At 46.6% G+C, this 21,428-nt stretch overlaps 1 protein-coding gene across 4 annotated transcripts in view; it reads right to left on the reverse strand.

Moving 5' to 3' along the window:
- Positions 1-173: 173 nt before the first annotated feature.
- Positions 174-21,428, reverse strand: part of LOC118936554 (tRNA (guanine(26)-N(2))-dimethyltransferase-like) — a 21,458-nt gene continuing 203 nt past the window's right edge. Inside the window, exons 1-16 of one of the 4 annotated variants that reach the window (XM_036949189.1) lie at positions 20,512-20,683; positions 14,979-15,362; positions 12,114-12,303; positions 11,043-11,230; positions 9,628-9,743; positions 9,401-9,513; positions 8,732-8,880; positions 8,534-8,617; positions 8,381-8,450; positions 8,145-8,279; positions 7,483-7,568; positions 7,266-7,374; positions 5,614-5,690; positions 5,312-5,431; positions 1,689-1,806; positions 174-617 (exon numbers count right to left, since the gene is read on the reverse strand). In XM_036949189.1, the coding sequence (XP_036805084.1) occupies positions 549-617; positions 1,689-1,806; positions 5,312-5,431; positions 5,614-5,690; positions 7,266-7,374; positions 7,483-7,568; positions 8,145-8,279; positions 8,381-8,450; positions 8,534-8,617; positions 8,732-8,880; positions 9,401-9,513; positions 9,628-9,743; positions 11,043-11,230; positions 12,114-12,303; positions 14,979-15,346 (1,992 nt within the window). In that variant the 5' untranslated portion in view covers positions 15,347-15,362; positions 20,512-20,683 and the 3' untranslated portion in view covers positions 174-548. Of the gene's footprint in view, positions 618-1,688; positions 1,807-5,311; positions 5,432-5,613; positions 5,691-7,265; positions 7,375-7,482; positions 7,569-8,144; positions 8,280-8,380; positions 8,451-8,533; positions 8,618-8,731; positions 8,881-9,400; positions 9,514-9,627; positions 9,744-11,042; positions 11,231-12,113; positions 12,304-14,978; positions 15,363-16,360; positions 16,861-19,934; positions 20,055-20,511; positions 20,684-21,428 lie in introns of those variants that run through there. The other 3 variants (XM_036949186.1, XM_036949188.1, XM_036949187.1) reach the window with 3 other exon arrangements.

Consider the following 21,428-nt stretch of genomic DNA (forward strand, 5'->3'; position numbering starts at 1 on the left):
CTACATGACTATAATATGTACAGTGTGTATTCACTCACCCATTCCTCTACATGACTATAATATGTACATGTGCTACAATGGAAGTCAAAGCACATTGACAATTACAACAGCTGTAATAAAAATGACCCATCAGTAAAAGCTATTTTCCACCAGAACAAATGACTTCTCCACACTTGTCATGAAGACTTTTATTAGACTGTCACAACAGTCATAAATAAAACAGAATTGATGCTTCACTTCAGTATGAAGCCAGTATGTGTATTTCCAATACAGGGCTAACTAGACATCCCATAATGAAGTTGCCCATAGATGCTGATACTGGGTCAGTTTTGCATTCTCCCCACTAATGGTAATGTAGAGGATTGGGGAGGGGAAGCTGATCCTAGATCTGTACCAAGGGGGAAACGTCACCCCGGAGTTCAAAGTTAGTTATGTCTGGGGCCTGGAGTTTCGTCATGATTGTGTCCAGTATACCTTAGTGGACAGATTCTGCTGAGCTGGACATGAGGATACCAAGTGGGAGGGAAGAGAGGAGACTCGCTCCACCATCACTCCATCTGGTCAGTCTGTTCCAGGTCATGGGAGTAACAGCATTTTTCACCGTGTGTGCATTTACCCTGGAGAGAGAGAGGGGGGGGACGAGTGGCAGAAAAGGGAGGGGGAGAAAAGGGGGAAAACATGCAAATCATGTATAAGACATAATGAGGGGTTATGTGTCCTATGGAAAATAATGAATGACGGTAGATGATCAACTAGACACGAGCGGAATGAAACTGACCTTCCTTTCTCACAGAACGCATAGAGCCCGTGTTGATTATCCCTTTTACACCAAGGCTAGAATTTAACATATTTACCACTAGAAATGTGTTCAACATCCACTGAAGTAGCTAGCAAGTTACCTAGATTGCTTGGTTAACAAGACAACTACTGTAGCTAACAGACTCGCTAGTTTAGCTAACCCAACCATCAGTCTGAGCTGGCTATTATGAAAATCAAATTAAAAACAATACTTTTCCAATTAGACTTACTTTAAAAAGCAGCTCAAACAAAATATGTATATGCCCTTCAATTCTACCGTGCGTTATAGGGAAATATTGCAAGCTCTAGAATGCCCTTCAAGCCAATAAGTATTTAACAATGCCAGTTTAGGTTTATTATTGTGTGGAAAATGTATCTGTAATAATAGCTGAAGTGTTATGATGATTCATAAATAATGAGGCACTGTCTGTTGCTGGGGAGATAGAACACCTTGTTCTCTGGTAGTGTACGGTTACTATGCCGACAGTGTTATTATGAAAAGAACAGAGTGTGCTCACACCCTTCAGAACATTTCACCAAAGAGAAAGCTCCTGTGAAACATTCCTGTGGCTGCCTCTACACAGGCAGCCCAATTCTGATATTTTTTCTCCTAATAGCCTTTTTTGAGAAATCAAATCAGATCTTTTCACATCAGATCTTTTTTTTAGAGCTGGTCTGATTGGTCAAAATACCAATTAGTGTAAAAAGATCAGCATTGGGCTGCCTGTGTAAACGCAGCCTTACAATTCTACTATGTCTATATGGTTATTGTGGGGTGTTTCCCTGTACCTTTTGCAAGGGAAGCTCTTGCAACTTTCGGGCTTTCTGAATCTTGTGTAATGCAATGCCTAGTGTTACAGGGTGTGGGGAGGGAAAATGTGCTCCCATACCTTCCTGAACCTCTTGCAGGGGAAGCTCTTAAGCTGGGTGGCGTCTGTGATCTGGTTCTTCCTCTTGTTTTGACCCTGTTTCCTCCTGTCCTCCAGGTCTGATGAGATACCTCCACCACTGAGAGAGAGACACCAAATTGAGACTCTGCATGCAGAATTCTGCAAAAATATCCTCTGTATACAATGTAAAACACCAAATGAAGCATGCAGAGCAGAATTAGGCCGGTACCCACTAATTATCAAAACTCTAAAAGAAAGCAATTCCCAAACCTTCCATAACAAAGTCATCACCTACAGAGAGATGAACCTGGAGAAGAGTCCTCTAAGCAAGCTGGTCCTGGGGCTCTGTTCATAAACACACCCCACAGAGCCCCAGGACAGCAGCACAATTACACCCAACCAAATCATGAGAAAACAAAAATATAATTACTTGACACATTGGAAAGAATTAACAAAAAAACAGAGCAAACTAGAATGCTATTTGGCCCTAAACAGAGAGTACACAGTGGCACAATACCTGACCACTGTGACTGACCCAAACTTAAGGAAAGCTTTGACTATGTACAGACTCAGTGAGCATAGCCTTGCTATTGAGAAAGGCCACCGTAGGCAGACATGGCTTTCAAGAGAAGACAGATTATGTGCACACTGACCACAAAATGAGGTGGAAACTGATCTGCACTTCCTAACCTCCTGCCAAATGTATGACCATATTAGAGACATATTTCCCTCAGATTACATAGACCAACAAAGAATTAGAAAACAAATCCAATTTTGATAAACTCCCATATCTACTGGGTGAAATTCCACAGTGTGTCACAGCAGCAAGATTTGTGACCACAAGAAAAGGTCAACCAGTGAAGAACAAACACCATTGTAAATACAAAACATATTTACTTATTTTCCCCTTTGTACATTAACTATTTGTACATTGTTACAACACTGTATATATACATAATGACATCTGTAATGTCTTTATTCTTTTGGAACTTGTGTGAGTGTAATATTTACTGTTCATTTTTTATTGTTTATTTCACTTTTGTTTATCTATTTCACTTGCTTTGGCAATGTTGACATATGTTGAAAGACAGAAAGGAGAGAGAATATAGGGAAGAACACAGTAAGAGGCAGGTGGAGAGAAAGAGACAGCAAGAAACAATGGGGAGAGGTTTAACCCAATACTGTATAAATATTTATTTAGCTAACTTCATGTTGAGATCATCATTAATAAGTGTCTGCGGGTCTGAGGGGTCAAGGACGGGGTTAGTATTAATAAGTGTATCCTACCCAGCATTGATGCGGGCCTTGGCCCCCAGCTGGCCTGAGGCCTGAGGGTTAGGGGTCAAGGACGGGGTTAGTATTAATAAGTGTATCCTACCCAGCCTTGGTGCGGGCCTTGGCCCCCAGCTGGCCTGAGGGTTAGGGGTCAAGGACGGGGTTAGTATTAATAAGTGTATCCTACCCAGCCTTGGTGCGGGCCTTGGCCCCCAGCTGGCCTGAGGTTTAGGGTTAGGGGTCAAGGACGGGGTTAGTATTAATAAGTGTATCCTACCCAGCCTTGGTGCGGGCCTTGGCCCCCAGCTGGCCTGAGGTTTAGGGGTCAAGGACGGGGTTAGTATTAATAAGTGTATCCTACCCAGCATTGGCGCGGGCCTTGGCCCCCAGCTGGCCTGAGGTTTAGGGTTAGGGGTCAAGGACGGGGTTAGTATTAATAAGTGTATCCTACCCAGCCTTGGTGCGGGCCTTGGCCCCCAGCTGGCCTGAGGTTTAGGGGTCAAGGACGGGGTTAGTATTAATAAGTGTATCCTACCCAGCATTGGCGCGGGCCTTGGCCCCCAGCTGGCCTGAGGTTTAGGGTTAGGGGTCAAGGACGGGGTTAGTATTAATAAGTGTATCCTACCCAGCCTTGGTGCGGGCCTTGGCCCCCAGCTGGCCTGAGGTTTAGGGTTAGGGGTCAAGGACGGGGTTAGTATTAATAAGTGTATCCTACCCAGCCTTGGTGTGGGCCTTGGCCCCCAGCTGGCCTGAGGTTTAGGGTTAGGGGTCAAGGACGGGGTTAGTATTAATAAGTGTATCCTACCCAGCATTGGTGTGGGCCTTGGCCCCCAGCTGGCCTGAGGGTTAGGGGTCAAGGACGGGGTTAGTATTAATAAGTGTATCCTACCCAGCATTGGTGTGGGCCTTGGCCCCCAGCTGGCCTGAGGGTTAGGGGTCAAGGACGGGGTTAGTATTAATAAGTGTATCCTACCCAGCATTGGTGTGGGCCTTGGCCCCCAGCTGGCCTGAGGGTTAGGGGTCAAGGACGGGGTTAGTATTAATAAGTGTATCCTACCCAGCATTGGTGTGGGCCTTGGCCCCCAGCTGGCCTGAGGGTTAGGGGTCAAGGACGGGGTTAGTATTAATAAGTGTATCCTACCCAGCATTGGTGTGGGCCTTGGCCCCCAGCTGGCCTGAGGTTTAGGGTTAGGGGTCAAGGACGGGGTTAGTATTAATAAGTGTATCCTACCCAGCATTGGTGTGGGCCTTGGCCCCCAGCTGGCCTGAGGGTTAGGGGTCAAGGACGGGGTTAGTATTAATAAGTGTATCCTACCCAGCATTGGTGTGGGCCTTGGCCCCCAGCTGGCCTGAGGGTTAGGGGTCAAGGACGGGGTTAGTATTAATAAGTGTATCCTACCCAGCCTTGGCGTGGGCCTTGGCCCCCAGCTGGCCTGAGGTTTAGGGTTAGGGGTCAAGGACGGGGTTAGTATTAATAAGTGTATCCTACCCAGCATTGGTGTGGGCCTTGGCCCCCAGCTGGCCTGAGGGTTAGGGGTCAAGGACGGGGTTAGTATTAATAAGTGTATCCTACCCAGCATTGGTGTGGGCCTTGGCCCCCAGCTGGCCTGAGGGTTAGGGGTCAAGGACGGGGTTAGTATTAATAAGTGTATCCTACCCAGCATTGATGCGGGCCTTGGCCCCCAGCTGGCCTGAGGGTTAGGGGTCAAGGACGGGGTTAGTATTAATAAGTGTATCCTACCCAGCATTGGTGTGGGCCTTGGCCCCCAGCTGGCCTGAGGGTTAGGGGTCAAGGACGGGGTTAGTATTAATAAGTGTATCCTACCCAGCATTGGTGTGGGCCTTGGCCCCCAGCTGGCCTGAGGTTTAGGGTTCAAATACAGGGTTAGTATTAATAAGTGTATCCTACCCAGCCTTGGTGTGGGCCTTGGCCCCCAGCTGGCCTGAGGTTTAGGGTTTAGGGTTCAAATACAGGGTTAGTATTAATAAGTGTATCCTACCCAGCCTTGGTGTGGGCCTTGGCCCCCAGCTGGCCTGAGGGTTAGGGGTCAAGGACGGGGTTAGTATTAATAAGTGTATCCTACCCAGCATTGGCGCGGGCCTTGGGCCCCAGCTGGCCTGAGGTTTAGGGTTAGGGGTCAAGGACGGGGTTAGTATTAATAAGTGTATCCTACCCAGCATTGGTGTGGGCCTTGGCCCCCAGCTGGCCTGAGGGTTAGGGGTCAAGGACGGGGTTAGTATTAATAAGTGTATCCTACCCAGCATTGGTGTGGGCCTTGGCCCCCAGCTGGCCTGAGGTTTAGGGTTAGGGGTCAAATACAGGGTTAGTATTAATAAGTGTATCCTACCCAGCATTGGCGCGGGCCTTGGGCCCCCAGAAAGGCTCAGGGTTCTCCTGGAAGCGGGTGAGGTGGCGACGGCGAGACTGGGGATTGGCATCCTCCCTCACATCAAAACACGCCTGTAGACTAGAGAGAGATAGCACGAGAGAGGAGAGAGATGGGGGAGGGGGAGAGAGCAAGAAGGGGGGACACAGGACATACCTTTTCCTAATATCCATAATCTTATTCATCACTACATTATACCATCTCTATGTTAAACTGTACTGGCATCTTCATCTCCCAGGCAGTTGGTTCAGTCCCAGACTTACATGGGTTCAGTATTGAGGATGTGGTGAGCAGGGCTGCTCTCTGACAGTCTGTCTCTCTTCACAGGATTGGACTTTTCCTGCAGGATACAACATAACCACCACATACTGTCAAATCTACACCCGGAGGATACAACATAACCACCACACACTGTCAAATCTACACCCGGAGGATACATCATAACCTCCACATACTGTCAAATCTACACCCGGAGGATACAACATAACCTCCACATACTGTCAAATCTACACCCGGAGGATACAACATAACCACCACATACCGTCAAATCTACACCCGGAGGATACAACATAACCACCACATACCGTCAAATCTACACCCGGAGGATACAACATAACCACCACATACCGTCAGATCTACACCCGCAGGATACAACATAACCACCACATACCGTCATATCTACACCCGGAATGGGACTTTTCCTACAGGATTCAACATAACCACCACATACCGTCAGATCTACACCCGGATTGGGACTTTTCCTACAGGATACAACATAACCACCACATACTGTCAGATCTACACCCGGAATGGGACTTTTCCTACAGGATACAACATAACCACCACATACTGTCATATCTACACCCGGAATGGGACTTTTCCTACAGGATTCAACATAACCACCACATACCGTCAGATCTACACCCGGAATGGGACTTTTCCTACAGGATTCAACATAACCACCACATACCGTCAGATCTACACCCGGAATGGGACTTTTCCTACAGGATTCAACATAACCACCACATACTGTCAAATCTACACCCGGATTGGGACTTTTCCTACAGGATTCAACATAACCACCACATACTGTCAAATCTACACCCGGATTGGGACTTTTCCTACAGGATACAACATAACCACCACATACCGTCAAATCTACACCCGGAGGATACAACATAACCACCACATACCGTCAAATCTACACCCGCAGGATACAACATAACCACCACACACTGTCAAATCTACACCTGGAGGATACAACATAACCACCACATACCGTCAAATCTACACCCGGAGGATACAACATAACCACCACATACCGTCAAATCTACACCCGGAGGATACAACATAACCACCACACACTGTCAAATCTACACCTGGAGGATACAACATAACCACCACATACCGTCAAATCTACACCCGGAGGATACAACATAACCACCACATACTGTCAAATCTACACCCGGAGGATACAACATAACCACCACATACTGTCAAATCTACACCCGGAGGATACAACATAACCACCACATACTGTCAAATCTACACCCGGAGGATACAACATAACCACCACACACTGTCAAATCTACACCTGGAGGATACAACATAACCACCACATACTGTCAAATCTACACCTGGAGGATACAACATAACCACCACATACCGTCAAATCTACACCCGGAGGATACAACATAACCACCACATACCGTCAAATCTACACCCGGAGGATACAACATAACCACCACATACCGTCAAATCTACACCCGGAGGATACAACATAACCACCACATACCGTCAAATCTACACCCGGAGGATACAACATAACCACCACATACCGTCAAATCTACACCCGGATTGGGACTTTCAGTTTCATCCCGTATTGAAATGGTTCCCATGGTGCATTGTGTCTTACCCAGCATCGCATGACGTCCCAGAGGACCCTGGGAGGAGCGTCCGTCTTTAGAGCATTCTTACAGGCATGAGACAAGGACACCCTGTGGCCTGCATGAAGCAGAGCCGACCTGAAGAGAGAGAGAGGGTGAGTGAGTTCAAGGATAGAGGGGTGGGGGGGGCGAGTTGTATTTTATGTAATCAGACAGAGCAGTCTTATATGAGAGGGAGAGTAGGACCTGAATTGGAGCAGAGGGGGAGTGCTGCAGTGTACAGTGCTGCTCAGGTTGTCCACTGTGTAGTATAGAGGCACATCCTCCAGCTCCTGGACACACAGACAACAGTTAAAGTTTGGACATGGCTCATCTTAGGCTGACCTCAGATCAGCTGACCCTTTCTCCCAATCCTACCATTAAGAGTGAAAACACCAACCTGACCTCAGATCAGCTGACCCTTTCTCCCAATCCTACCATTAAGAGTGAGAACACCAACCTAACCTTGGATCAGCATCAATGGAAGAATCTCAACTGCATACTCCTCACCTCCTTCTCAAAACCCATTGGAGGAGAAAGAGAAGTCCCTCACCTCTGACCTTCTCCTCCAATGGGTTTTGAGGAGGAGAGCAGCATGCAGTTGAGAAAAGGCCCCCCATGTCTTATTCCATGTAATATAAAGTGTATTTCAGACTGCTTCTTGTAGACCTACGACCCCTAACCTCTCACCTCTGTGACCATGCCCTCTATGACCCCTAACCTCTCACCTCTGTGACCATGCTGAGCATGCCCTCTATGACCCCTAACCTCTCACCTCTGTGACCATGCTGAGCATGCCCTCTATGACCCCTAACCTCTCACCTCTGTGACCATGCTGAGCATGCCCTCTATGACCCCTAACCTCTCACCTCTGTGACCATGCTGAGCATGCCCTCTATGCGGCGGGCGGTTCCAAAGCGGGACGGGTTCCCAGAGACGGCAGATAGAACCTTCTGAACGAAGCTCACGTCATGGAGGGCCTCACCCCAGATAGGACCACCCAGCTACAGAGGAGGAGGAGGGAGAGACGGTGTCAAGAGAGAATGCGTGCGAAAGTAAGAGACAAAGTGTGTTTGAGAGTGTGTGTGTGTGTGTGTGTCCTCACCTGGTGTCTGTGTCCACAGTGTTCACACTCTGCTCCGACCGGCGGTCCAGTGGCTGCAGAGTACTTTATACTGAAACACACAGAGAGAAACATTAACACACACAAGTTGCCCAACTCGACAGGAATAACCCATATAGAGAAATAGTGTCTTACTGGTTTCCCTGAGTCGTCCTCTTGCCCAGTCGTTGTAAGTGGAACGAGCCACAGCCAACACAGTTATACACCAACGCTTGTTTACTGAAACACCAGGTGTAATGTCATCATATCTTCAGAATAACAACTTCACAGTCCGTTATGAACACTTCATGTCTAGACAAAGTGTTGTGTTACGGTGTGTGTGTGTGTCCATACCTTGCTGAGTTTTTGACCATGGCCTGTCCAGTGTGTACCCTGACAAACACTCGTATGTAGAAGTCCACACTGACACAGAGCAGGGGGTGGATGTACCGTTGGTACACACCAGCTCTCTGGTCCAGACTGTGTAGGATGATACGCAGAGCCTGGGGGAGGAGGGAGAAGAGGAGGGTGGCGAGGGAGAAGATGGGGGTGGCGAGGAGGGAGAAGAGGAGGGAGAAGAGGGGGGTGGCGAGGAGGGAGAAGAGGGGGGTGGCGAGGAGGGAGAAGAGGGGGGTGGCGAGGAGGGAGAAGAGGGGGGTGGCGAGGAGGGAGAAGAGGGGGGTGGCGAGGAGGGAGAAGAGGGAAAGTAGAGAAGGAGAGCTATGAGACAAGCTACACAGCAGGGACCAAACTCTCAAACTTCTATTCAAAATGTATTCACACAACTTCCCTAAATGTTCCTTCTACTACACACGTATTATTCCAACAAGGGTTTTCTTGCATCCAGTTTTTTATTTTATTTTTTATTTTACCCCCTTTTCGTGGTATCCAATTGTTAGTAGTTACTATCTTGTCTCATCGCTACAACTCCCGTACGGGCTCGGGAGAGACGAAGGTCACTTGCATCCGGTTTTAGTTGAATATACACGCTGCTGGAATACAGTTTAGCCAAGCGTTCCTCACCATCTCATGACAGTACTTGGCTTTGATGGAGACAGAGCCGTATTTGCTGTAGCAGGTCTCCCCACTGTTACCAGCCATCACAGCCATGTCAGTACACGTCACACACAACAGACCTGGGGGGGAGAGAGAGAGACGTTTTTAGTAAAACCACACTGGAAAACGCACTCAGTGTATCTGTCGCTGACACATAAACATGTTAAGTTAAGCAGAGAGAATAACTGACGGACCTCCTTCACCGACAGCCTGGACGGCGGCATCCAGGAAAGGGGCGGGGCTTCCGTAGGGGTCCAGGTCTATGACATCATAGCGGTCCTTCTTCCCTCGCATCTCATACATCAGCATGCTGGAGGAACAAGACAGGGAGGGATTAACATGCTGGAGGAACGAGACAGGGAGGGATTAACATGCTGGAGGAACGAGACAGGGAGGGATTAACATGATGGAGGAACGAGACAGGGAGGGATTAACATGCTGGAGGAACGAGACAGGGAGGGATTAACAAGCTGGAAGAACGAGGCAGGGAGGGATTAACATGCTGGAGGAACGAGACAGGGAGGGATTAACATGATGGAGGAACGAGACAGGGAGGGATTAACATGATGGAGGAACGAGACAGGGAGGGATTAACATGCTGGAGGAACGAGACAGGGAGGGATTAACATGGAGGAGGAACGAGACGGAGGGATTAACATGATGGAGGAACGAGACAGGGAGGGATTAACATGATGGAGGAACGAGACAGGGAGGGATTAACATGCTGGAGGAACGAGACAGGGAGGGATTAACATGCTGGAGGAGGAACGAGACAGGGAGGGATTAACATGCTGGAGGAGGAACGAGACAGGGAGGGATTAACATGCTGGTGGAGGAACGAGACAGGGAGGGATTAACATGATGGAGGAGGAACGAGACAGGGATGGATTAACATGCTGGAGGAGGAACGAGACAGGGAGGGATTAACATGATGGAGGAACGAGACAGGGAGGGATTAACATGATGGAGGAACGAGACAGGGAGGGATTAACATGATGGAGGAACGAGACAGGGAGGGATTAACATGATGGAGGAACGAGACAGGGAGGGATTAACATGATGGAGGAACGAGACAGGGATGGATTAACATGGAGGAACGAGACAGGGAGGGATTAACATGATGGAGGAACGAGACAGGGAGGGATTAACATGATGGAGGAACGAGACAGGGATGGATTAACATGGAGGAACGAGACAGGGAGGGATTAACATGATGGAGGAACGAGACAGGGAGGGATTAACATGATGGAGGAACGAGACAGGGAGGGATTAACATGATGGAGGAACGAGACAGGGAGGGATTAACATGATGGAGGAACGAGACAGGGAGGGATTAACATGATGGAGGAACGAGACAGGGATGGATTAACATGGAGGAACGAGACAGGGAGGGATTAACATGATGGGGGGGCAGAGGTTAGGAGAAAGAGGTGGATCAAAAGAGAGGTAAAGAGGGAGAGACTGAATAATAGGGAGAAAAGATAAATAGAGAGTGATAGTTTGACTTCGAGAAGACTGTCTGAGTGTGTCAGTGAGCATAGATAAACAAAAAAAGAAGACAATAAGAGAAGAAAAGAATGAGATACATGAAGGAGAGAGCGAGACCAACCTGGCATCTCTCTGGCTGGCCTGCAGTAGGTGTGTGACTCCGTTGTGCTGGGCATTGCGGGCGATGAGGGCAGCAGCCTTGGCTGAGAAGTCGTTAGCCGTGACGCTACGTAGACCAGGCACCTCCAGAGCAAACCTCACAGAGCGTAGGCCAGACGCTGCCAGACCCTCCAACACACGCAGACCATTCTGGATGGAGAATGGTAGGGTTAGAATACCAACACACTGGCAGACCATTGTGGAGAGAGGAGAATGGTAGGGTTAGAACACAAACACACTGGCAGACCATTGTGGAGAGAGGAGAACGGTAGGGTTAGAACACAAATACACTGGCAGACCATTGTGGAGAGAGGAGAATGGTAGGGTTAGAACACAAACACACTGGCAGACCATTGTGGAGAGAGGAGAAGGGTATGGTTAGAACACAAACACACTGGCAGACCATTGTGGAGAGAGAAGAATGGTAGGGTTAGAATACCAACACACTGGCAGACCATTGCGGAGAGAGGAGAATGGTAGGGTTAGAACACAAACACACTGGCAGACCATTGTGGAGAGAGGAGAACAGTAGGGTTAGAATACCAACACACTGGCAGACCATTGTGGAGAGAGGAGAATGGTAGGGTTAGAATACCAACACACTGGCAGACCATTGTGGAGAGAGGAGAACAGTAGGGTTAGAATACCAACACACTGGCAGACCATTGTGGAGAGAGGAGAATGGTAGGGTAAGATCAAACACACTGGCAGACCATTGTGGAGAGAGGAGAATGGTAGGGTTAGAATACCAACACACTGGCAGACCATTGTGGAGAGAGGAGAATGGTAGGGTAAGATCACAAACACACTGGCAGACCATTGTGGAGAGAGGAGAATGGTAGGGTTAGATCACAAACACACTGGCAGACCATTGTGGAGAGGAGAACGGTAGGGTTAGATCACAAACACACTGGCAGACCATTGTGGAGAGAGGAGAATGGTAGGGTTAGAATACCAACACACTGGTAGACCATTGTGGAGAGAGGAGAACGGTAGGGTTGGAACATGGATGCACACACACGCTTTTTCATACCTTACAGCACTCCCCCACTGAAGCAGTTACGACTGGCTCCTCTCCTCCTTCCTCCCCTGTCTGCATCTCTGTCTCCTCTTTCTTCTCGTCAGCTAGATTGACCACCACCCTCTCCTTCTCCCCTGGCACTACCACCTTCACCCCCCTCCGGGCCATCTGCTCCCGGGCAAACTCTGTAACCACCGCACACCTGGAGAGAAGGGGGGCAAGACGGAGACATGAGATGAAACAGGTGTATCTGTGATGAACAACCAGCTAGCTACCATAGGCTGTACCTGTGATGAACAACCAGCTAGCTACCATAGCCTGTACCTGTGATGAACAACCAGCTAGCTACCATAGCCTGTACCTGTGATGAACAACCAGCTAGCTACCATAGCCTGTACCTGTGATGAACAACCAGCTAGCTACCATAGCCTGTACCTGTGATGAACAACCAGCTAGCTACCATAGCCTGTACCTGTGATGAACAACCAGCTAGCTACCATAGGCTGTACCTGTGATGAACAACCAGCTAGCTACCATAGGCTGTACCTGTGATGAACAACCAGCTAGCTACCATAGCCTGTACCTGTGATGAACAACCAGCTAGCTACCATAGCCTGTACCTGTGATGAACAACCAGCTAGCTACCATAGCCTGTACCTGTGATGAACAACCAGCTAGCTACCATAGCCTGTACCTGTGATGAACAACCAGCTAGCTACCATAGCCTGTACCTGTGATGAACAACCAGCTAGCTACCATAGCCTGTACCTGTGATGAACAACCAGCTAGCTACCATAGCCTGAGCCATATTTATTGTACCTTCGTTTAACTACGCAAGTCAATAAAGAACAAAACCTTAATTAATGACGGCCTAAATGAAGGTACAAACAAAGCCCCCCCTGGTCAAACCCTCCTCTAATCCGGATGATGCTGGGCCAATAGTGCACCGCTATATGGGACTCCCGATCACAGCTGGTTGTGATACAGCCCGGGATCGAACCCAGGTCTGTAGTGGCGCCTACTAGCACTGTGATGCAGTGCCTTAGACCGCTGCGCCACTAATGTATTTTGTCTATACTGAACAAAAGTATAAACTCTACATGTAAAGTGTTCCATGTTTCATGAGCTGAAATAAAAGATCCCAAAATGTTTCCATACGCACAAAAAGCTTACTTCTCAAAATGAGCACAAATTAGTTTATATCCCTGTACCATCCTTTGCAAAGATAATCCATCCACCTGACAGGTGGCATATCAAGAAGCTCATTAAACAACATGATCATTACACAGGCACACCTTGTGCTGGGGACAATAAAAGGCCACTCTAAAATGTGCAGTTTTGTCACACAGTAATGCCACTCATGTTGAGGGAGTGTGCAATTGGCATGCTGACTGCAGGAATGTCCACCAGAGCTGTTGCCAGATAATTGACTGTTCATTTCTCTACCAGAAGCTGCCTCCAACGTCATTTTAGAGAACTTGGCAGTACATCCAACCGGCCTCACAACCGCAGACCACGTGTGGCCAGCCCAGAACCTCCACATCAGCTTCTTCACCTGAGGGGTCGTCTGAGACCAGCCACCATGTCAGCTGATGAAAATGAGTTTCCACACCTGAAGAATTTCTGCACCAACTGTCAGAAACCATTTCAGGGAAGCTGATCTGAGTGCTGGTCGTCCTCACCAGGGTCTTGACCTGACTGCAGTTCAGCATCGTAACCGACTTCAGTGGGCAAATGATCACCTTCAATGGCCACTGGCACGCTGGAGAAGTGTGCTCTTCACGGATTAATCCCAGTTTCAACTGTACCGGGCAGATAGCGTGTATGGTGTCGTGTGGGCTTGCGGTTTGCTGATGTCAACGTTTTGAACAGTGTCCCATGGTGGCAGTGGGATGATGGTATGGGCAGGCATAAGGTACAAACATCGAACACAATTGCATTTTATCGTTGCCAATTTGGATGTACAGAGACACCGTGATGAGATCCTGAGGCAATTTGTTGTGCCATTTATCTGCCGTCATCACCTCATGTTTCAGCATGATAATGCACGGCCCCATGTCACAAGAATCTGTACACGATTCCTGGAAGCTGAAAATGTCCCAGTTCTTCCATGGCCTGCATAGTCACCAGACATGTCACCCATTGAGCATGTTTGGGATGCTCTGGATCAATGTATACGACAGCGTGTTCCAGTTCCCACCAATATCCAGAAACTTCACAGCCATTGAAGAGGAGTGGGACAACATTTCACAGGCCACAATCAACAGTCTATACGAAGGAGATGTGTCGCACTGCATGAGGCAAATGGTGGTCACACCAGATACTGACTGGGTTTCTGATCCACACCCCTACCTTTTTTAAAGTATCTGTGACCAACAGATGTATATTTGTATTCCCAGTCATGTGAAATCTATAGATTAGGGCCATAGATTAGGGCCTAATTAATTTACTTCAATTGACTGATTTCCTTGTATGAACTGTAACTCAGTAAACTCTTTGAAATTGTTGCATGTTGCGTTTATATTTTTATTCAGTGTAAATACATGGCTCTGACTATAGCTATACTTTCTTCGCAGATTCAGCTCTACATAAGCCATGTTGAATGCAGTTTCTTCAACTGAAGGCTTACAGACCCATAGGAAAACATCCAAATTGCAATGTATGCATACATCCCATAATATGTCCAGGGATAAGGTATATGTTGACAATGCAGCCTTGAGCTGAATGTTGGGCCAGCTAAGGGATAAAAGACCATTAGGGGTGTATTCATAAGTGCACACCAAAGCAAACTGTATGAGAGTTTCTATTGGACTAATTCAGGTAGGTCCCTCTGTTTCGTTTACTTCCTAGTGAATAAGCCCCATCAGTCAAACTCACGTCAGATCTCTGTTGAACTCCTGCACAGGGTTGTAAAACACCTCGTTGGCACTGGGAAACAATATGGCTGCCTTGCCCTCCCTGACAACTGTCTCCTCTGGCAACAACCCCGTTGTCGGGGGCATCTCCTGGTCAGGTGTTGAGGCAGCTGGACTTGGGTTCAAGCCCTCCATTGGGGCTCCAGAAGTAGGGGGCTGAGGCTTGGTGTCTACCCCAGACAGGGTGGTGTTAACTTGTGGATCCTGAGGGGCCCTGAGGGGCTCCATGGTTCTCAGTCCCCTGTAGGCAACACTGCCAACTGTCCTTAGAATCCTCTGGTGGGTGAAGGGTACAGTTAAGAGGGGGAGTAGCCGAGCAGTGATCAGCATAGGGCACTTCTCAGTCCTGGAAGAAATGACAACAATGTGTTATAACGGTCACAGTTGTCACACACAGACATTGATCATGACTATCAGTGCCATTACATTACACATAAGAGTCATCAGACGAAGGCGTCTACTGTCCGGGGGAGTTTTGTTAAGAGACCAGATGGTCGGTCTGAAAATTAACGCGCATCGCTTGCAGTGTACAGTAAGTGTATATTTGGCATTTGTTTAATTATTTTGATGTCATATGAAAGTCATAGGTTTTATGTTTCTAGAACCATATTGCAATTGAGAATCGATTCACGTTTAGATGTCAGAGAGTAAATTATACCTCTGAAAATAACATAGGTCTCCTTAAGGACCTTAAGTTAGAGTTAGGCTAGGTTTTTTATTTTTTTATTTAAATTTTACCTTTATTTAACTAGGCAAGTCAGTTAAGAACAAAGTCTTAGGAACAGGGGCAGAACGACAGATTTGTACCTTGTCAGCTCGGGGATTTGAACTTGCAACCTTTTGGTTACGAGTCCAATGCACTAACCACTAGGCTACCCTGCCGCCCCAGGTTACACAGTACTGATGGAAAAACAGATATTGGTTCGACTTGGGGCTCTTCCTCCACAGTTTAGAACAGAGCATGAACTGACAACACACACAGAGAAAATGAGCTGTTGGACAAAGACTGTTAGCTAAACCATGGTTTGAAGCAAAGATGATCTATAACGTTACTGATGCCTGAGCTGAAGTCAGAGCAGCTTGCTAAGGTAGCACGCTAGCTACATAAACCAGGGCGCACCCCCTTCAATGTAGTCAGAGCTTGTTTTGTCAGAGAAAAAAAAAGACACCAGCAATCTAACTAACATGAACATTCACACCAAAAAAGTTATGATAAAACACTTGCAACTTGTACATGCGGACACCGGCTAAGTTCACAAAGCTAACTGACTGCATTGAAATGAGCCGAAGCGCTAACTAGCTAGCTACCGGTATTTAGCTATCAAGTAAGATAAAAACGATTACCTTATCTGCGGCGCACTTTCCCAAGTTGACAACTTAACATGTAGCTGTATTTGATGATTATGTATATTTACTGTATGACAACGGTAATAACTCACTAGCTATTTGTTGCAAAACTCAAGTTAACACATGGACGCAGATATGCATGGACCACAACTACAGAAACCCGCAGAACCAAACAGAAAGAGGTAAAAAGGCGTTTCGAATTCTTCTTCTTCGCTGAGGTTTAAAGGCGGTTAGTATCCAATACATGTTGCATTACCGCCACCTACTAGACTGGATTACAACTCGCTTCTCCTTTGCTTGAAAACAATCTATATACAAATACCCTACCATGTAACACTACACTCACTAAAAAATAAAAATATTTTTAAAATACTCCACTATGTAAATCTATTTAGTCCTACCTCAGGCCAACAACCTGAAAGGATGGGACACCACCACAACACACCCTGTAACTCTTCTGATGTCACGTCTCACACACCCAAATACCTCTCTGCAGCTGCCACCACAACCTCAATTTGCTGTGACTTACATTCCATCCCTGCAGTACAGTTGATAACCATTACTATTAATGCTAAAAATCCAATCTTACTGAAACATATAACACTTGTTGGCCTATCCCTCTGTACTGGTACAGATCTACTACTCACACCACTCCTCTCAGGATCCCTTCATCTGTTCTGGTACCGATCTACTACTCACACCCCTCCTCTCAGGATCCCTCCCTCTGTTCTGGTACAGATCTACAACTCACACCCCTCCTCTCAGGATCCCTCCCTCTGTACTGGTACAGATCTACTACTCACACCCCTCCTCTCAGGATCCCTCCATCTGTACTGGTACAGATCTACTACTCACACCCCTCCTCTCAGGATCCCTCCATCTGTACAGGTACAGATCTACTACTCACACCCCTCCTCTCAGGATCCCTCCATCTGTACAGGTACAGATCTACTACTCACACCCCTCCTCTCAGGATCCCTCCATCTGTTCTGGTACAGATCTACAACTCACACCCCTCCTCTCAGGATCCCTCCCTCTGTACTGGTACAGATCTACTACTCACACCCCTCCTCTCAGGATCCCTCCATCTGTACTGGTACAGATCTACTACTCACACCCCTCCTCTCAGGATCCCTCCCTCTGTACTGGTACAGATCTACTACTCACACCCCTCCTCCCTCTGTACTGGTACAGATCTACTACTCACACCCCTCCTCCCTCTGTACTGGTACAGATCTACAACTCACACCCCTCCTCTCAGGATCCCTCCATCTGTTCTGGTACAGATCTACTACTCACACCCCTCCTCTCAGGATCCCTCCATCTGTTCTGGTACAGATCTACTACTCACACCCCTCCTCTCAGGATCCCTCCCTCTGTACTGGTACAGATCTACAACTCACACCCCTCCTCTCAGGATCCCTCCCTCTGTACTGGTACAGATCTACTACTCACACCCCTCCTCTCAGGATCCCTCCCTCTGTACTGGTACAGATCTACAACTCACACCCCTCCTCTCAGGATCCCTCCCTCTGTACTGGTACAGATCTACTACTCACACCCCTCCTCCCTCTGTACAGGTACAGATCTACTACTCACACCCCTCCTCTCAGGATCCCTCCATCTGTTCTGGTACAGATCTACTACTCACACCCCTCCTCTCAGGATCCCTCCATCTGTTCTGGTACAGATCTACTACTCACACCCCTCCTCTCAGGATCACAAAGCAACAAAGCATCCTTCACTCATGCTGCCAAACATACCCTCGTAAAACTGACTATCCTACCAACCCTTGACTTCGGTGATGTTATTTACAAAATAGCCTCCAACACTCTACTCAGCAAATTGGATGCAGTCTATCACAGTCCATCCGTTTTGTCACCAAAGCCCCATATACTACCCACCACTGCGACCTGTATGCTCTCGTTGGCTGGCCCTCGCTTCACATTCGTCGCCAAACCCACTGGTTCCAGGTCATCTATAAGTCTTTGCTAGGTAAAGCCCCGCGGCAGGGTGGTTGGAGCGTTGGGCTAGTAACCGAAAGGTTGCAAGTTCAAGTCCCCGAGCTGACAAGGTACAAATCTGTCATTCTGCCCCTGAACAAGGCAGTTAACCCACTGTTCCTAGGCTGTCATTGAAAATAAGAATTTGTTCTTAACTGTCTTGCCTAGTTAAATAAAGGTAAAATAAAAAAATACAATAAAATCTCAGCTCACTAGTCACCATAGCAGCACCCACCCAGAGCACGTGCTCCAGCAGGTATATTTCACTGGTCACCCCCAAAGCCAATTCCTCCTTCAGCCGCCTTTCTTTCCAGTTCTCTGCTGCCAATGACTGGAACAAACTACAAAAATCACTGAAGCTATAAATTCATATCTCCCTCACTAGCTTTAAGCACCAGCTGTCAGAGCAGCTCACAGATCACTGCACCTGTACATAGCTCATCTGTAAATAGCCCAACCAACTGCCTCATCCCCAAACTGTTATTTATTTTGCTCTTTGCACCCCAGTATCTCTACCTGCACATTCATCTTCTGCACATTCATCACTCCAGTGTTTAATTGCTATATTGTAATTATTTCGCCGCTATGGCCTATTCATTGCCTTCCCTCACTTATCCTACGTCATTTGCATACACTGTATATATACTTTTTCTATTGTATTATTGACTGTATGTTTGTTTATTCCATGTGTAACTCTGGTCGAAATTGACACACATAAAAAAATAATGTCATTAAAAAATATATATGACATGGCATCAGCAAAAAGACCTGCTCCGACTCTGTCAACATATCCTTTGTTTGGCCGCCTTTCCTTCCAGTTCTCCACTGCCAATAAATGGAACGAATTGCAAAAATCACTGAAGCTGGACTCCTATCTCCCTCTCTGACTTTAAGCATCAGCTGTCAGAGCTGCTTACCGATCACTGTACCTGTACACAGCCAATCTGTAAATAGCACACCCTCTTCCCCATATTGGTATTTAGCTTTTTTCTCTTTTGCACCCCAGAATCTCTACTTGCACATCATCATCTGCACATCTATCACTCCAGTGTTAATGCTAATTGTAATTATTTTGCCTCCATGGTCTATTCATTGCCTTTACCTCCCTAATCTTCTACATTTGCACATACTGTATATAGATGTTTCTATTGTGTTATTGACTGTACATTTGTTTATATGTAACTCTGTGTTGTTGTTTTTGTCGCACTGCTTTACTTTATCTTGGCCAGGTCGCAGTTGTAAATGACAACTTGTTCTCAACTAGCCTACCTGGTTAAATAAAGGTGAAATAAAAAATAATTTAAAAAATAATCATTCTGATCCCCAGCCCCATGGGCATCCCTACATTCCTTTGTCTCATTCCCTTCTGCACACTTCTCACACCTAGGAACCTCCCTCCTACACACTGCTGCCACATGCCCATAAGCTTGACACCTGTAACAATGTAATGTATTCGGCACCAAAGCTTGTACAGGACAACTTATATATCCTAACATCACTTTGTCAGGCAAAGACTCAACATCAAAACTCAAAAGAACAGACAATGACACTTCTGTTTCACTACTCACACCCCTGTCTGCGTCGCACCAAACACGAGCATCACGAACACCCCGGGGATCTTCCCCTTCATTTAGTCAACTTTTACATTTACTGCTACCCCAGTAATCACTGCTTTCAATGGCGCCCTTTTCTTGAGAGCAAAACAATTCACATTTCTTGCCCCCACATTTCAAATGAGAGAAGAAAATGCATATAGAGTACCACAGTATGAGTCATAATACCCATAAAACCTAGCGGTCAAACAGGGAAATGGTTCCACCAGTTATTTTTCCCATTGTTTTTTTTTTTAGAAACACTTAAAATAAGGGCTGTGTTTCATGTAGGCTTACCCTGGCATGATGTTTTGATAACTATGGAAATCTCTCGAGGACAAGGTGACTTTTATCAATATTTTCACCTGTATTTACCCCCCAAAAATGAACTGCTAATTGCCTGCTAATAAAGAACTACAAATGCCATATCTGAACGAGACTGCTGAATCGAGGCATAATGTTAGCTAAATGTAGTAATTAATAAACTGGCAACATGTCTTTACATGGACATTTCTGTGAACTGTCTTGTGCAAGTTTTAAATTGACACATTACCTGTTAGCAAAGGTGTCAGCTAGAGATGACGTGCAGGAGCTTGCAGGGATTTGTAGTCTTGTATGTCTACTTTGATGCTAATAAGCATTTTCGTATCAGAGACTACTATATTGATAAAAGTCACCTTGTCCGACAGATTTACATGATAATCAAAACGTCACGCCAGGGTAAGCCCACATGAAACACAGCCCTTAGTTTTTGTGTTTCTAAAATCCCCTATGGTGGAAAAATGATTGGAACCTTTTCCCTGTTTCCCCACTAGGTTTTATGGGTATTATGACACATCCACTGTGCAGCTCAATATAGTTACTAATTCCTAATTCTATGAGAGAATTCTCATAACTGGGTCATATTCATTCTGCACCAAATGGACTGAAACAGGGAGAGATTCTTTAGTTTTTCGTGTTCCATTGCAAAACATTTTGCTAAGGTGTATTGAACATGTCTTTTGTAATAGAAAGCCATAGGACAGAGCGGTCATTCATCTGGCAGTTTGCCTACTTTCCATGCCTTGAATGTGCGAAGAATATTTTTTTTAAAGTTACATGAAAAGCCTTAATTTAACAGGCCAAAAGGTGATACTGTAGATAAAAGTAGTGTTTTATTATTGTTGTTTTATTATGTTTCCATTGCCTCATTTTTTCACATGTTTTCCTCTTCTCTGGCACTGTATGCAGCAGCATGTACGTGACAATTATCATTGCCATCATGATTCCAAGTGATACCCTGAACGCGTCAGGGCTAGAGCATTTATAATACGTATGATTAAAGAGAATTATGAATTGTTATGAAATTATTAATTATCATTATTTAACATCTAACGCGGGAGGTGGCGCTCGTCTAACAACAATTATGGCCATGATGAAGATGCATTTTGACAGTAAGAAAGAACTGTATCTAGGCAGCTCTATAGCTTT

This window comes from Oncorhynchus mykiss, chromosome 17, assembly GCF_013265735.2.
Source record: "Oncorhynchus mykiss isolate Arlee chromosome 17, USDA_OmykA_1.1, whole genome shotgun sequence".
NCBI lineage: Eukaryota > Metazoa > Chordata > Actinopteri > Salmoniformes > Salmonidae > Oncorhynchus > Oncorhynchus mykiss.